General features: G+C 65.6%; 1 protein-coding gene across 2 annotated transcripts; it reads right to left on the bottom strand.

Moving 5' to 3' along the window:
- Positions 1 to 65: 65 nt before the first annotated feature.
- Positions 66 to 10,414, bottom strand: EFNA3 (ephrin A3). Of its 2 annotated transcripts, XM_036398125.2 has the most exons (5): positions 10,220 to 10,411; positions 3,068 to 3,357; positions 1,140 to 1,205; positions 925 to 1,002; positions 66 to 781 (listed from the first exon to the last, which is right to left on the bottom strand). In XM_036398125.2, exons 1-5 carry the CDS (start codon positions 10,330 to 10,332, stop codon positions 660 to 662), a joined length of 669 nt encoding a protein of 222 aa, XP_036254018.1. In that variant the 5' UTR covers positions 10,333 to 10,411; the 3' UTR covers positions 66 to 659. The 2 variants fall into 2 exon arrangements, with proteins under 2 accessions (XP_036254018.1, XP_036254019.1); XM_036398126.1 differs by lacking the exon at positions 925 to 1,002 and having other exon boundaries at positions 10,220 to 10,414.
- Positions 10,415 to 12,686: the final 2,272 nt, after the last annotated feature.

The raw sequence follows: 12,686 nt of genomic DNA, 5'->3' as shown, positions 1-12,686 counted from the left end.
CCGAGCCGGAGCCCCCCTGGGACCCCTCCGAGGGCTGGAAGTGCTGCACGCCACCGTGACAGGGATCCCTTTTTTTATCCTTTTATTAATTTTTTTTATAGACTAAGAGCAGAATATGAAAATCACCAGCCAAAGCACTTGAAAAAAAGATCGAGAATGTTTTTTTTTTTGTTTGTTTTGTTTTGTTTTTCCCCAAAAAGTGTCTGTGCGTTTGCATAGGTCGGGTCTTCACGGAAGACGAGGAAAATCCAACACGTTCGACTATGTACAAGCCAGCCCGGGGCCGGCGCCGCTGCCTATGGTACAGTATAGATATAATATCTCTGTAGTCGCTCTCTGTACAGTATGTATAGATCTATATGGGTATGTACAGACTGCCCGGCCCCGGGGGTCCCTGCTCTCATCGGGCTCGGCGCTGCCCCCCAGGCACGGAGCAGCCACGGGGAGGCTGCGGGCAGGACCCCGCGCTGCCCGGGAGGAGCCGCATCCCTGCGGAGGTGCCGGTCCGGCCGGATCGGTGCGTGCCGCGATCCCTGCCTCTCTCCGGGCAGGGCTGCTGGTCTCGCCGTGCTTCCCCGCTGGCTCTTACGAGGGGCAGCGGATCGAGGGGGCCGCGCTCGGCAGAGCGGCGCTGGCCGGGCCCCCGAGGGCTCCGGGAGCTACGAGGCCAAGAGCGTCATGAGGAAGAGCGCGGCGGCCACGGCCAGGGGCAAATGTTCCCGCTTGGGGCTGGTGCCGCTGATGCTCTTCTCCAGCTTCGGCATCTCCGGGTTGAAGTTTTCTGTGGAGGGGAAGGAGAGGATGAGGAGGGCAGCAGGGAGGCCCTGAACCCCCACCCCGTGGCCGGGGCTGCCCCAGGGGCGGCGGCGGAGAGCGGGGGGGGGGGACACGGCGCTGCGGGGCCGGGGGCTGTGCCTCACTCACCCAGGTCCTCGATCTTCACCTCGGGCCGCAGGGTGAACTGGGGCAGGGTGGGCGCCAGCTTCTCCCCGGAGTGCGACGCTGTGGAGGGAGAGAGGGGACGGGGGTCACGCTGCCTGCCCCGCACCGCAGCCCCCGCATGCGGCCACCGCCTAAGGACGGACGGGGCACCCTGGGGCCAGCCCCGCCGCCCCCGGGACGGGCACGGGGGTACTTACTGGAGGCGCAGCAGACAAACACCTTCATCTTCAGGCAGGCCCGGCGGTGGTTGTGTGTCGGCGTGGCTGCAAGGCAAGAGCGTGCTGAGAGGGGCTCCGTGGCAGGGATGCCAACCCCAGGCACCCCGGGGCTGGGTGGGTGTGGACAGAGAGGGGGCTGGTACTGCCCAGGGCTGTGCTCTGGGCTGGGGAAATGCAGCAGCACCCCAAATCCTGCAGCAGTGCCCCGCACCAGCACCCCAAATCCTGCAGCAATGCCCTGCACCAGCACCCCAAATCCTGCAGCAGCACCCCAAATCCTGCACCAATGCCCTGCAGCAGCACCCCAGGCCTGAGCCATCAGCTCCAGCATCCCAGCCCAGCACCAGCATCAGACACCAGCACTGCAATCCTGCAGCAGCAGCCCCTGAACCCTGATCCTGCAGCAGCATCCTGCATCCTCCATCATCATCCCCCAGCACCCCATCATGCACTGGCACCCCCATCTTTCCCCACTCCCCTATCTGTTCCCTGCATCATGTAAACAATCCCTCCCCCTGTCCCTTTGCTCCTTCAACCCCTCCCAGGGCTCCAGGTTCCCACTCTTAGAGGGGAAACAGCTGCCCAGTTTTGGGGGTGCAGGGGAATCAGCCAAGGGGGACGCAGAGAGACCCAGCTGGGGTGGGAGGACCTGAGGAGACCCAGCTGGGGTGGGACCTGCGGTGTGGGGGCTGTGTGGGGTCCCACCTTGGTGCCCTATGTACATATATAGTAGCACTCACACATGTAGCAGCACTCACACACATAGCAGCACTCACATGTAGCAGCACTCACACATGTAGTAGTACTCACATATGTAGTAGCACTCCTCACACGTGTAGCAGCACTCACACACATAGCAGCACACACACAAGTAGTAACTCACACATGTAGCAGCGCTCACACGTGTAGTAACTCACACATGTAGCAGCACTCACACGTGTAGTAACACTCACACGCATGTAGCAGCGCTCACACACATGTAGCAGTACTCACACGTGTAGTAACTCCAACATGTAGCAGTACTCACACATGTAGCAGCGCTCACACATGTAGCAGCACTCACACACATAGTAACTCACACATGTAGTAACACTCACAGATGTAGTAGTACTCACACATGTAGCAGTGCTCACACACGTAGTAACTCACACCCATAGTAACACTCACAGATGTAGTAGTACTCACACATGTAGCAGCACTCACACACGTAGTAACTCACACATGTAGCAGCACTCGCACACGTAGTAGCTCACACCCATAGTAACACTCACAGAGGTAGTAGTACTCACACATGTAGTAACTCACACACATGTAGCAGCACTCACAGATGTAGCAGCACTCACAGATGTAGCAGCACTCACACCCGTAGTAACACTCACAGATGTAGTAGTACTCACACATGTAGTAGCACTCACACACGTAGCAGTGCTCACAGATGTAGTAGTACTCACACATGTAGTAACTCACACCTGTAGTAACTCACACTCGTAGTAACTCATCTGTAGCAGTACTCACACGTAGCAGCGCTCACACACGTAATAACTCACACCCGTAGTAACACTCACAGATGTAGCAGCACTCACACCCTTAGTAACTCACAGATGTAGTAGTACTCACACATGTAGCAGCACTCACACCCGTAGTAACTCACAGATGTAGTAGTACTCACACATGTAGCAGCACTCACACCCGTAGTAACTCACACCCGTAGTAACTCACAGATGTAGTAGTACTCACACATGTAGCAGCACTCACACCCGTAGTAACTCACACCCGTAGTAACTCACAGATGTAGTAGTACTCACACATGTAGCAGCACTCACACCCGTAGTAACTCACACCCGTAGTAACTCACAGATGTAGTAGCACTCACACATGTAGCAGCACTCACACCCGTAGTAACTCACAGATGTAGTAGTACTCCTGCCCCGCACGGAACTCGTAGCCCAGCGAGAAGGCGCTGTAGCGCTGGAACTTCTCCGAGAACTTGATGGGGCTGTGGGGCGCGTGGGGCCGGTTGCACTCCCAGCGCTTGAAGCCCTGGCTGGTGTTGCAGGTGCGGTAGCCCTCCGCGTTCACCATGTAGAGCACGTACTGCTCCAGCCGGTGCTCGGGCACCGAGGCGTTGTAGTGAGGGCAGTAGATGTCCAGGTAGTCGTTGACGTTCACCTGCACCGTGTAGCCCTCCCGCCGCAGGCTGCAAGGGAGAGAAGGATGGGAGGTCAGGCTTGGGGAGGCCCTGAACATCCCCAAACAGGGTTCTCCCAGGGGAGCCAGAGGTTGGGTGAGTTTGCAGCGAACTGTGGGAGCAGTGGTACCCCCTGTTCAAGCCCTGTGTGGAGCCCCTGACACAGTGGGACCCCTGCACAGCCTGAGCTTCACCAGTGGAGCAGAATCCCCGTCCTGGAGGGCACGGGTGGACCTGGGAGTGGGGACAGGCGCTGCTGGGGACAGGTGTCAAACCACATGTACAGGTGGGATGGGCAAGAGCACGGGCGTATGAGACAGCCTCAAAGGGGAGATGATGCACACACAGACCCAGAAGGGCATCCGGGTCCCACAGGCATCAGGTTCTCCACGGGACAGCCCGTGGGTGTGCGGAAGACCCCGGAATTCCTTGGAATTCCCCGGCATTCCCTATTTCCAGCAGCCTGGAGCCGACCCACCGCTGCCGCCCACCCCGGGCCTGGCACGCGCCGCAGCTCGGAGCCAGGATTTCTCACCCTGCTCCGGCTAATCCCGTTAGTTCGTTAATGCCGTAAAGGGTGGCCCTGGGGGAGCCTCATTTACATTGATTAGGAGCAGCAATCCCCTCAGATCCACTCAGGAGAGGCTCCGCTGGCTCCTAATCCGCGCCCGACGGAAATCCCGGCCGCGGTAATCCTCGCCGCCGCGCTGACCCGCTGCTCCTGCCAATTAATTACCACCCGCCGCTGGCTCGGCACCGGACCCTGACCGGCCCCGCATCCCGCAGGACACGGACAGCAGCATCCCGGCACGCGTGGCCGTGGAGCTCCCCAGTGGAGCTCCAGCTCTGGGCGCATCGCTCCGCATCACGGCCCTTTCCCCAGCTCTCAGGGCAAACCCCACACCGTGCGCCCCCAAAGCATCACTCGGGGTTCCCTTGGCCGTGGGTGGGGGGTTCGCCGCCCCTCCCGGAGCCCAGCGGCTCCCCGGGTCTCTCCGGCAGGGCTGGGCAGGCAGCGGGCAGGGCTGCGCCTGCAGACGCCCCACCCTGCACCATCGCCCCCGGCGCTGTTTGAGGAGCCCCGGCGCTCCGCCAGCGCCCGCGGCACCGGAGCCGAGCTCGGAGACAGAACCGTAGCGGGACGCGGTGTCGGGAGGCAAAGCGGGGGGACAAGAAACGCCGCCTCCGGTACCGGGGGGCAACGCGGGGGGAAGCTGATGGCAGAACTCATCACTCGTGGGACAGGAGCGCAGCCCCACGCGGCCCCTCCCTCGCTGCGCAGCCGCTATTCCGCAGCCCATCCCGGCACCCGCCGGCAACCGCTCCGCCGGGAAGGTGCTGAGGCAGCCACCCTTGCTGAGCGGGCGCCGGGACCTTTCATCTTCCCCCTTTGATGTGGTGGGAAGGGGGGCGGGGGGAGAAAAAGACTTGTTATTAAAGAAATGGCCCCAAGGAGAAAATTGCAATTAACTCCACGCGGGACGCAGAGCTGGGACGCCGGCGTACCCCAAGAGCAGCTGCCCCACACCGGGGCGGGCACCCGCAGCTGGGGCTCCCCACAGCTGTGCCATGGGACAGAGGGACTAGGAGAAGTGCCACAAGTGACACTCTGTCAAGGGGTGCTGGGGAGAGGTAACCCCTCCGTTCCCCTGGGGCACCCAATGCTGAGGCACAGTCCCCCGGGACCCCAGGCTGGGGCTCGTTAAGCCACAGCTCATTAAGAAGTGTGGCTGCTGATAAACAGCCTCACTAACGAGGCACCGAAGCCTCCCCTGGGCTGGGGGACCCCAGCTGGTGTGGCAAGGGGCCCACGGTAGTGACTCCCATGGGCATTGCCAGGAGCCCACAGGCAGTACCAAAAGCTGGGAGGGGATGGGGAATGGCCCCACATGGGGAGAGCCACAGGGCCACCACAGCCCGAGGCACATCCAGGTGACCCCAGCAGCAGCTTTGGTCACAACACCGTGTCCCTGCCATGCTTGGCTCCTACACAGTCACTGCAGAGCAGCAACTCTAGATACCCCCAAATCCCTCAGTGCAACGGCCCAAATGCTCCAAGATCTGCTGACAGCATCATCCACAGAGCCCGTGGGCCTTGCTTTGGGATGGAAGGGCAGGAAGAGACACTCTGAGAGAGGGACTCTGCCTCTTTTCTCACCAGCACCCATCCCAGAGCAGACATGGGCTGCCTGGTCCCGTCCAGCTCCACAGCTATCAGGAAGCACCATCCCCCGGGCTGGGATGGACCCTCCACACGCCAGACCCTGGCAGCCACGGCATGGCCCGTGGGGCCGGTGGGCTCTGGCAGTGCCCGAAGGGTTAAGTGCGGGAGGAGAGCGGGCAGCATCACTTCTGCACGACTGCGTTTGTAGAGCAGGGCTTGGCGAGGCGGTGGTACCTTCCAGCAGCCTGTCATGCTGGGCAGATGGATGTCCCCTGGCAGCACCGGCCCCGGGCTCGGTGCCCACCGGCCCCGCACCGGAGGGACGCTGGTGGCACCCTGGTGGCACCTTGGCTACCTGGCACGCCACAGCCACCGGTGAGCCGGGCGGGCGCTCCGCTCCGCTCCCATCTGCTGCCATAAATCCGGGCTGCGTGCCGCACGCTGGCTCCCACACTGCCGGAGGGCGCCTGGTGCACTGCAGCACGCCCTGGCAGCAGTGGCACGGCGGGACCGGACCCCCGTCGGGACCCTCACCCTGCAGACACTCATTCCCATGGTGCTGGAGAGGCCTGGAGGGCAGCAGGGCCAGAGCCGGGCTCAGCACCCCGCACTGGCGGTGCCAGCAGTGAGGAGCAGGGCAGTGTGGTGTGTCCTCGATGTGGTGCCCCCCAGCACTGGACAGCCCCCAGCACAGCCAGGCTCTTTGTTCGGCTCCAGTAGCTTCGTCCTTTTGGCGCATCCGGGGCCCATCCATCACCCGGGGAACAAAAAAGTGCCATTGATTTACGAGTCCCCTTCCCGTCACCCCGCACCACAGCGAGAGGCAAAGGCGCATCGACCGCTGTGGCCGGTCCGTCCCACCGGACGGAAGGACGGACAGACAGACAGACCACCCGTCCATCCTCCCGCACCCACGGTGGGGGAGCCGGGGGGCTCAGCGCAGCCCTCCCCACGCAGGCAGCGCTGCACAGTCACGGCGCCCAGACGGCCACGCACACGCGCGCTGGCTCGGCAGACAGCGCCTGCGACGCAGCCCACGCACACGGGTGGCACCGAGCCACAGCACAGCCCCCCCGGCCTCGCCTGGCGCAGCCGCAAGGCGCGGGCGCTACCGGCACACGGTGTCCCCGGGGCCACCTCCCTGCGTGGGGAATCGGGGCTCCGAGGGGGGGGGGTGGAGGCGAGGGCTGATCCGCACGTGGAGGGAGCGGGCAGCACCCGGCGGGACAGGGAGAACCGTCCCCAAGCTCGCCGGGACTCCAGGAGCACCCTACAGGTGCCCCCCGCCGCTATTGACGGCCATACAATCCCTGTAATCCCGGCTAAAGCCGGCACCTTCCCGTGTTGCTAACAAGATCAATGAGGTTTCTAATTGGGTTTTAATTAAACCATCAATCTGCAACCGGTGACTCAATTACCAGCCCGGGCAGGAGCAGGTGGCCCCGGCCCTGTTGCACCCCGACACCGCGGCCGCTTCTCCCACGGGAACGCCGCCGGTGCTGCCGGGGCTCGGAGCCGCCCCGCGCCGTGACTCACGGGGCACGGCTCGCTCTGCCCATGGGCACCGCTCCTGCTGCGTGCTTGGGCCTTCTGGGTGCCCAGCCTGGAGGGCAGAGTATGGGGTGGGGGCTGGCCGAGCCCCCCGGCCAGCCTAGGGGGGTGTTGTGGGCACTGTCCCTAAATTCAGCTCCACAGGTGGGCACGGAACTGCCCCTGCTTGGGCACGGCTGCCCAGCACCTCCTGCTGGATGCCCCCAAACCCGCGGGTCCCTCCTGCTGTGGGTGACTCCTCCTGAGCCCTGTGGGAGCCCGTGGATGGGGTGGGGGGATCTGGCCAGGCACTGCCCTGGGTTGGGGTTTGGCTGCTGCAGAGGAGCCTGGGCCCCTCCAGACCTGCTCTGCAGGGACGTGGCTCCTCTCCTGTGTGAGACACTCCCCAGCTCTGCACTGAGGCTTTCCAGAGCTCACTCCAGCCCTCTCCAGGGCCCACTCCAACCCTCTCCAGAGCCCACTCCAGCCCTGCTGCCTGCAACACAGCCTGGGCCAGATAAAAGCCACCTTGAAGAGGTGAGCGTGGTGGCAGAGCCAGTGCTGGGGGGAGCTGCACGAGCTGTGTGCCTGCACAAGGTGCCACAACCTCCCTGCACACAGGTGGGCCCTGACCCCCACACCACAGCCAGGCACCCACAGCCCCCGCTCTGCCCCCTCCATGGCACCCAGTGCCCTCAGCACAAGCATCCTCAGGTCCCAAATCAGTCAGTGGCACAGTGTGGTACACCCCAACCTGCTCTGGGGTGATCCTTGGGGTGCAGCAGTGTCGGGAGCACTGGCCATGTCTGTCCATGAATTGCTGTCCCCATCTTGGCTTCTGGGACATGCAGCAGGGACAGAGCCTCCAGCATGCCAGGGCCCAGCTTGTCTGGGGACACTTCAGAGACCCCTGACCCTGCCAATGGGTCACCCCAGGGCCACAGGCCCCACAAAAGCTGCTGCTGGGCGGACATGGCTGTCCTGCACCTTTGTCCCATGCCACCAGGCCTGTTCCTGGCAGGACTGGGGAGTGGAGGGCAGGGATGAGTCAAGGGTCATCCCACACCCCCAGGGCTTGCTGGCTGCCACCAGGGGAGGTGATGGGGCAGACGGATGGAATGCACAGCTGGACCAACAACCAGGCCGAGCAGGAGCGGGATTTGAGGATCCCACCCCCACACCTCCCCTGGGCTTTGCCAACACACCCCAAACCCATGGCATGAGGGGTGCTCTGCCTGCTTGGGGACCCATCCTGGCCTCCTGGCACCCCCAACCATTCCTTGTATGGCCAAAGGGGCTGAGCTGCCACCAACCCCCTGCTTCCCAAGGCACCGTTGGGCTGCTCCCTGGGCTGCCCCTCGTCCTGTCGTCCCATGAGGGCACCAACAGGGGTACCCAGGGTAGCATGGCAGGAGCCACAATAAATTTGTGGCCAAGGAGAGGCCACAGCCAGCAACCCCCTCCTCCCCAGAGAGCCCTGCAGGGCACGCTGGGCTTGTTTATGGCTCCACTTGCAGCAGGGTTGCTGGGATTTGCAGGCTGCGGCCCAGGGAGCCTAATTCCCCCCATAATTTATCTAATCCAGACACTTTGCCGTGCGGCTATAATTGCGTCCGAGCTGCCGCACTGCCTAACAATAAATATCAGCTCCGGAGTCCCTGGGACACGGCTCTGCCGCAGCCGCCCCCACCGCGCCGCCCATGCCCTGAGCCGGACGCCGGCGGCCGCGCCAGACACGCCTGCGCAGGGGGTGCGGGCATCTGGCTGCGACACCCCCGCCTTGGCACGGCCCGGGCACTGCCAGCCCCTCCGCCCTGTCCCCCGAGAGGTGCCAGGGCAGCGGCAGGTCACGGTGGAGATGGGTTAGGGGAGCCACGGAGAGACAAGGGTGAGGGTGGCACAGCCGCCAGCGTTGTGGCGATGCCACGGGGTGGGGATGAGATTGGGGTGCAGGGGGTCCGGGCAGAGCAGGGGGGTGCAGGGGATGTGAGTGTGGAGGCACCTCGGCATTGTGCTGCGCCTCGGCACGTCGCACACACGCACGATTTATGGGGCCCGAGCTTCCGCCTGGCGACACAATCTCAATGGCAGGGGAGGGGGCTGCCGGGGCTGCTCCCACCCTGCACAAAGGGGTGTGGGATGGGGGGAGAGCCCAGCAGAGCCCCTGCACCGACGGGCGCCAGAGGATGCTCTGGCTGGATGCGTGTCCCCGCCACACCCCTGGGCACTCGCACCAGCGAGGGACGGAGAGGTGGGCGATGGCAGCAGGCGCAGATCCCCGTGGAGGGGTCCACGGACGCACCACAGGCGCGCAGCCCCCATTTCCCGAGAGGGTCCAGCCCACACCGTCCCCATCCACATCGGCTCCCAGCTGTGGGCGCGCCGGCGAGGGCAGGGGCAGCCCCGGCTCAGGGTGTGAGGGAGGGGCTGGGCGGCCAAGGCCACCGACCCCCGACTGCTCCGCTCCCGGTGGCCGCTCCCACCCTCCGCTCTCGCCCCCCGCTGTCCCCGCAGCCCCGGAGCCGTCCTGGGGGTGCCACTGCCGCCGGGCAAAGACGATGGGGGGCGGCAGGCACCTGTCGGGCCCCCCCGCCTCCGCCGCGCCGCCGGTGCCGCTCCCGCACCCAGACATGCGGGGGGCGCGACTGGCGGGGGGAGCGGGACCCCTGCCCGCCCCGGCGCACCGGGAGATGGATGCCTGGGGGGGCCAGACCCTCCCCGCTGCCCTCGGTGGGTCAGCGCTGGCGGAGGGGGGGGGGAGGGCTCCTCCCCCGGTGCCCACGACCCCGTCGCGCCCGCACCGGGAGCCGCCGAGCCCCGCCCGGCAGCGCGGCCACGGGGACACGAACCGGCCGGGCGGCTGCCCCCCTGCCGCCGCAGCGATCCCCGACTTCACGGGCAGGGCGAGAGGCACCGGGGGCACCGGCAGCCGGGGACCGGCGGCCCCGCCCGCACGAGGGCGCCGCGAGGAGACCGGCACCGGGGGTCCCGCAGTCCCGGCGTCGCCCGCCGCCCCCAGCGCATCCTTCAGCGCGATCCCCGCCGTGTCGCCGCCGCGTCCTTCCCGGCGGCGCCCCCCACCCCGCACGGCCCCGGGGACACCCCCCACCCCCTCCACCACCCCCCACCCCCACCCCGCCTCCCGGTGCGGGTCCCGGCGCCCCCGCCCGCACTCACTGCGGGTTGGAGCTGTTCCAGTGCACGGCGTGCCGGTTGCCCAGGGCCCCCGGCGGCCCCCGGCCCGGTAGCAGCAGCAGCAGCGGGAGCAGGGGCAGGAGCCCAGCCGCCATCCTGCCGCCGCCCGAGCCCGCCGCGATCCCGGGGAATGGAGGGAGGGAGAACCGAGCCCGAGCCGCCCGCGCCCCGCGGCCCCGGCGCCCAGCTCCGCCCCGCGCGCGCCCGCCGCCGCCGCGCCCCCGTGCGCGCTCCCGCCGCCACCCCGGGCCCGCCCCGGCACCGGCTCGGCACCGGCACCAGGCTCGGGGCTGCGGGTCCCCGCGGGTGCAGACACCGGGGCCGGGTCCCGGGAGGAGAATGTGGCGCCGGGGTCGCGCCAGGACCCCCATGAGCGGGGGGTGTTACCTGTGTAGGGTCCCGCTGCCATCGGGGTCTCACTGGGACCCCCGTGGGTGCTCCCACACGTGGGTGCACCCCTGCCTGTCCCTGTGGGGTCGGGTGCCACTGGGATCTCCCTGGCACACCCACGGCTGGGGGCAGCAGGGCCAGGAGCCGGTGGGATTGGGGTCGCTGTGGGTGGGAGCTCTGGGCTGTGGGGCAGCAGCCCCTGTGGGTCCGTGGGAGCCGTGGGTGCGGGCTCAGGGCCCCAGAGGGTCCTCCCGGTGCCGCTGCCAGTGCCATGGGGGGTCACATGTGCTCTCAGAGGGGTTTGGCCACCCTGGAGGCGCAGGAGTGGGTGGGTGGGAGTGTGCCCATGTACCAGGACAGCCTGGCTACCGAGGAACACAGACACAGTGCCAGGCTCTGCCGCCTGCCCTCGGGAGCCAGCACTTGGCCAAGTGCCCACCCACATGGGCAGGCCCTTGTTCTTCCCACATCCCAAGGGTTCCTGGGGTGGAGGTTCCCAGGGGGAGCCCCGGGGGCTGGGGGGCTCCCCTGGGTGTGGGGATTGAGCTGAGTGCCAGCTCCCACTGCCCGTCCTCGGTGGGATCCCTTAGCAACTGCTGTGCAGCACTGCCCGGCAGAGCCCAGTGCCAGGTGATCGGCACCCTGGCACACGTGGGCACGCACGGGCACGCTTGCACTGGCGCGGGCACACGCAGCTCAGCAGGGGCGTGCAGCCCGGCGGGCACACGCAGCTCAGTGGGCACACACAGCTCAGGGGTCATGCACAGCTCAGGGGGCATGCACAGCTCAGAGGGCACACTCAGCTTGCTGGGCACACGCAGCTCAGTGGGCACACTCAGCTCAGGGGTTATGCACAGCTCAGGGGGCACACTCAGCTCAGTGGGCACATGCAGCTCACTGGGCACACGCAGGTCACTGGGCACTCAGCTCAGCGGTCATATGCAGTTCACTGGGCACACACAGCTCAGTGGGCATGCGCAGCTTGCTGGGCACATGCAGCTCACCAGGCATGCACAGCTTGCTGGGCACACTTAGCTCAGGGGGCACACTCAGCTCACTGGGCACATGCAGCTCACGGGGCACACTCAGTTCACTGGGCACACGCAGTTCACTGGGCACACTCAGCTCACTGGGCACATTCAGCTCAGGGGGCACACTCAGCTCAGGGGGCACACTCAGCTCAGGGGGCACATGCTGCTCAGGGGGCACACTCAGTTCACTGGGCACATTCAGCTCGCTGGGCACACAGCTCAGGGGGCACACTCAGCTCACAGGGCACACTCAGCTCAGGGGGCACACTCAGCTCACGGGGCACACTCAGCTCATGGGGCACACAGCTCAGGGGGCACACTCAGCTCAGGGGGCACACTCAGCTCACGGGGCACACTCAGCTCATGGGGCACACTCAGCTCAGGGGGCACACTCAGCTCAGGGGGCACACTCAGCTCACTGGGCACACTCAGCTCACGGGGCACACTCAGTTCACTGGGCACACGCAGTTCACTGGGCACATTCAGCTCACTGGGCACATTCAGCTCAGCAGGCACACTCAGCTCAGGGGGCACACAGCTCAGGGGGCACACACAGCTCAGGGGGCACATGCAGCTCAGGGGGCACACTCAGCTCAGCGGGCACACTCAGTTCACTGGGCACACTCAGCTCGCTGGGCACACAGCTCAGGGGGCACACTCAGCTCACGGGGCACACTCAGCTCACTGGGCACATGCAGTTCACTGGGCACATTCAGCTCACTGGGCACACGCAGTGCACCCCCAGCTCCCACGTGGGGCCACCATCCCCAGCCCAGCAGCCTCTGCCCCGGCAGTGCCGGCATCGTGCATCACCTGGAGCTTTGGCAGCCTTGAGGAGCTTGTGAATGAAACCAGGAGGTTCCCAAACCGTGGCTGGGCTTGCTGAGCCGGCCCGAGCTGCTCCTGCCAGGAGCTATCTCTGTGGCGTGGTGAACGTGGCCAGGGTGGTGCTGTGCCAAATGTCATGTTCCCATGTCCCCAGTGGGCCTGGCGACTCTCAGGTGCCCTGTGCTGAGTCTTGGGGGGGT

Source organism: Molothrus ater, chromosome 29 (genome assembly GCF_012460135.2).
Source record: "Molothrus ater isolate BHLD 08-10-18 breed brown headed cowbird chromosome 29, BPBGC_Mater_1.1, whole genome shotgun sequence".
NCBI lineage: Eukaryota > Metazoa > Chordata > Aves > Passeriformes > Icteridae > Molothrus > Molothrus ater.
The sequence above is the reverse complement of the archived record's forward strand: the minus strand, read 5'-3'. Positions and strand labels throughout refer to the sequence as shown.

Bases quoted from the DNA above. Each gene is read 5' to 3' on its own strand.
- EFNA3 (XM_036398125.2), bottom strand. From the start codon at position 10,332: ATGGCGGCTGGGCTCCTGCCCCTGCTCCCGCTGCTGCTGCTGCTACCG. The intron at 1,003-1,139 runs GTAAGTACCCCC...CTCCCTCCACAG, and splicing joins GTTTGTCTGCTGCGCCTCCA to CGTCGCACTCCGGGGAGAAG. The intron at 782-924 runs GTGAGTGAGGCA...TCCCCTCCACAG, and splicing joins GGTGAAGATCGAGGACCTGG to AAAACTTCAACCCGGAGATG.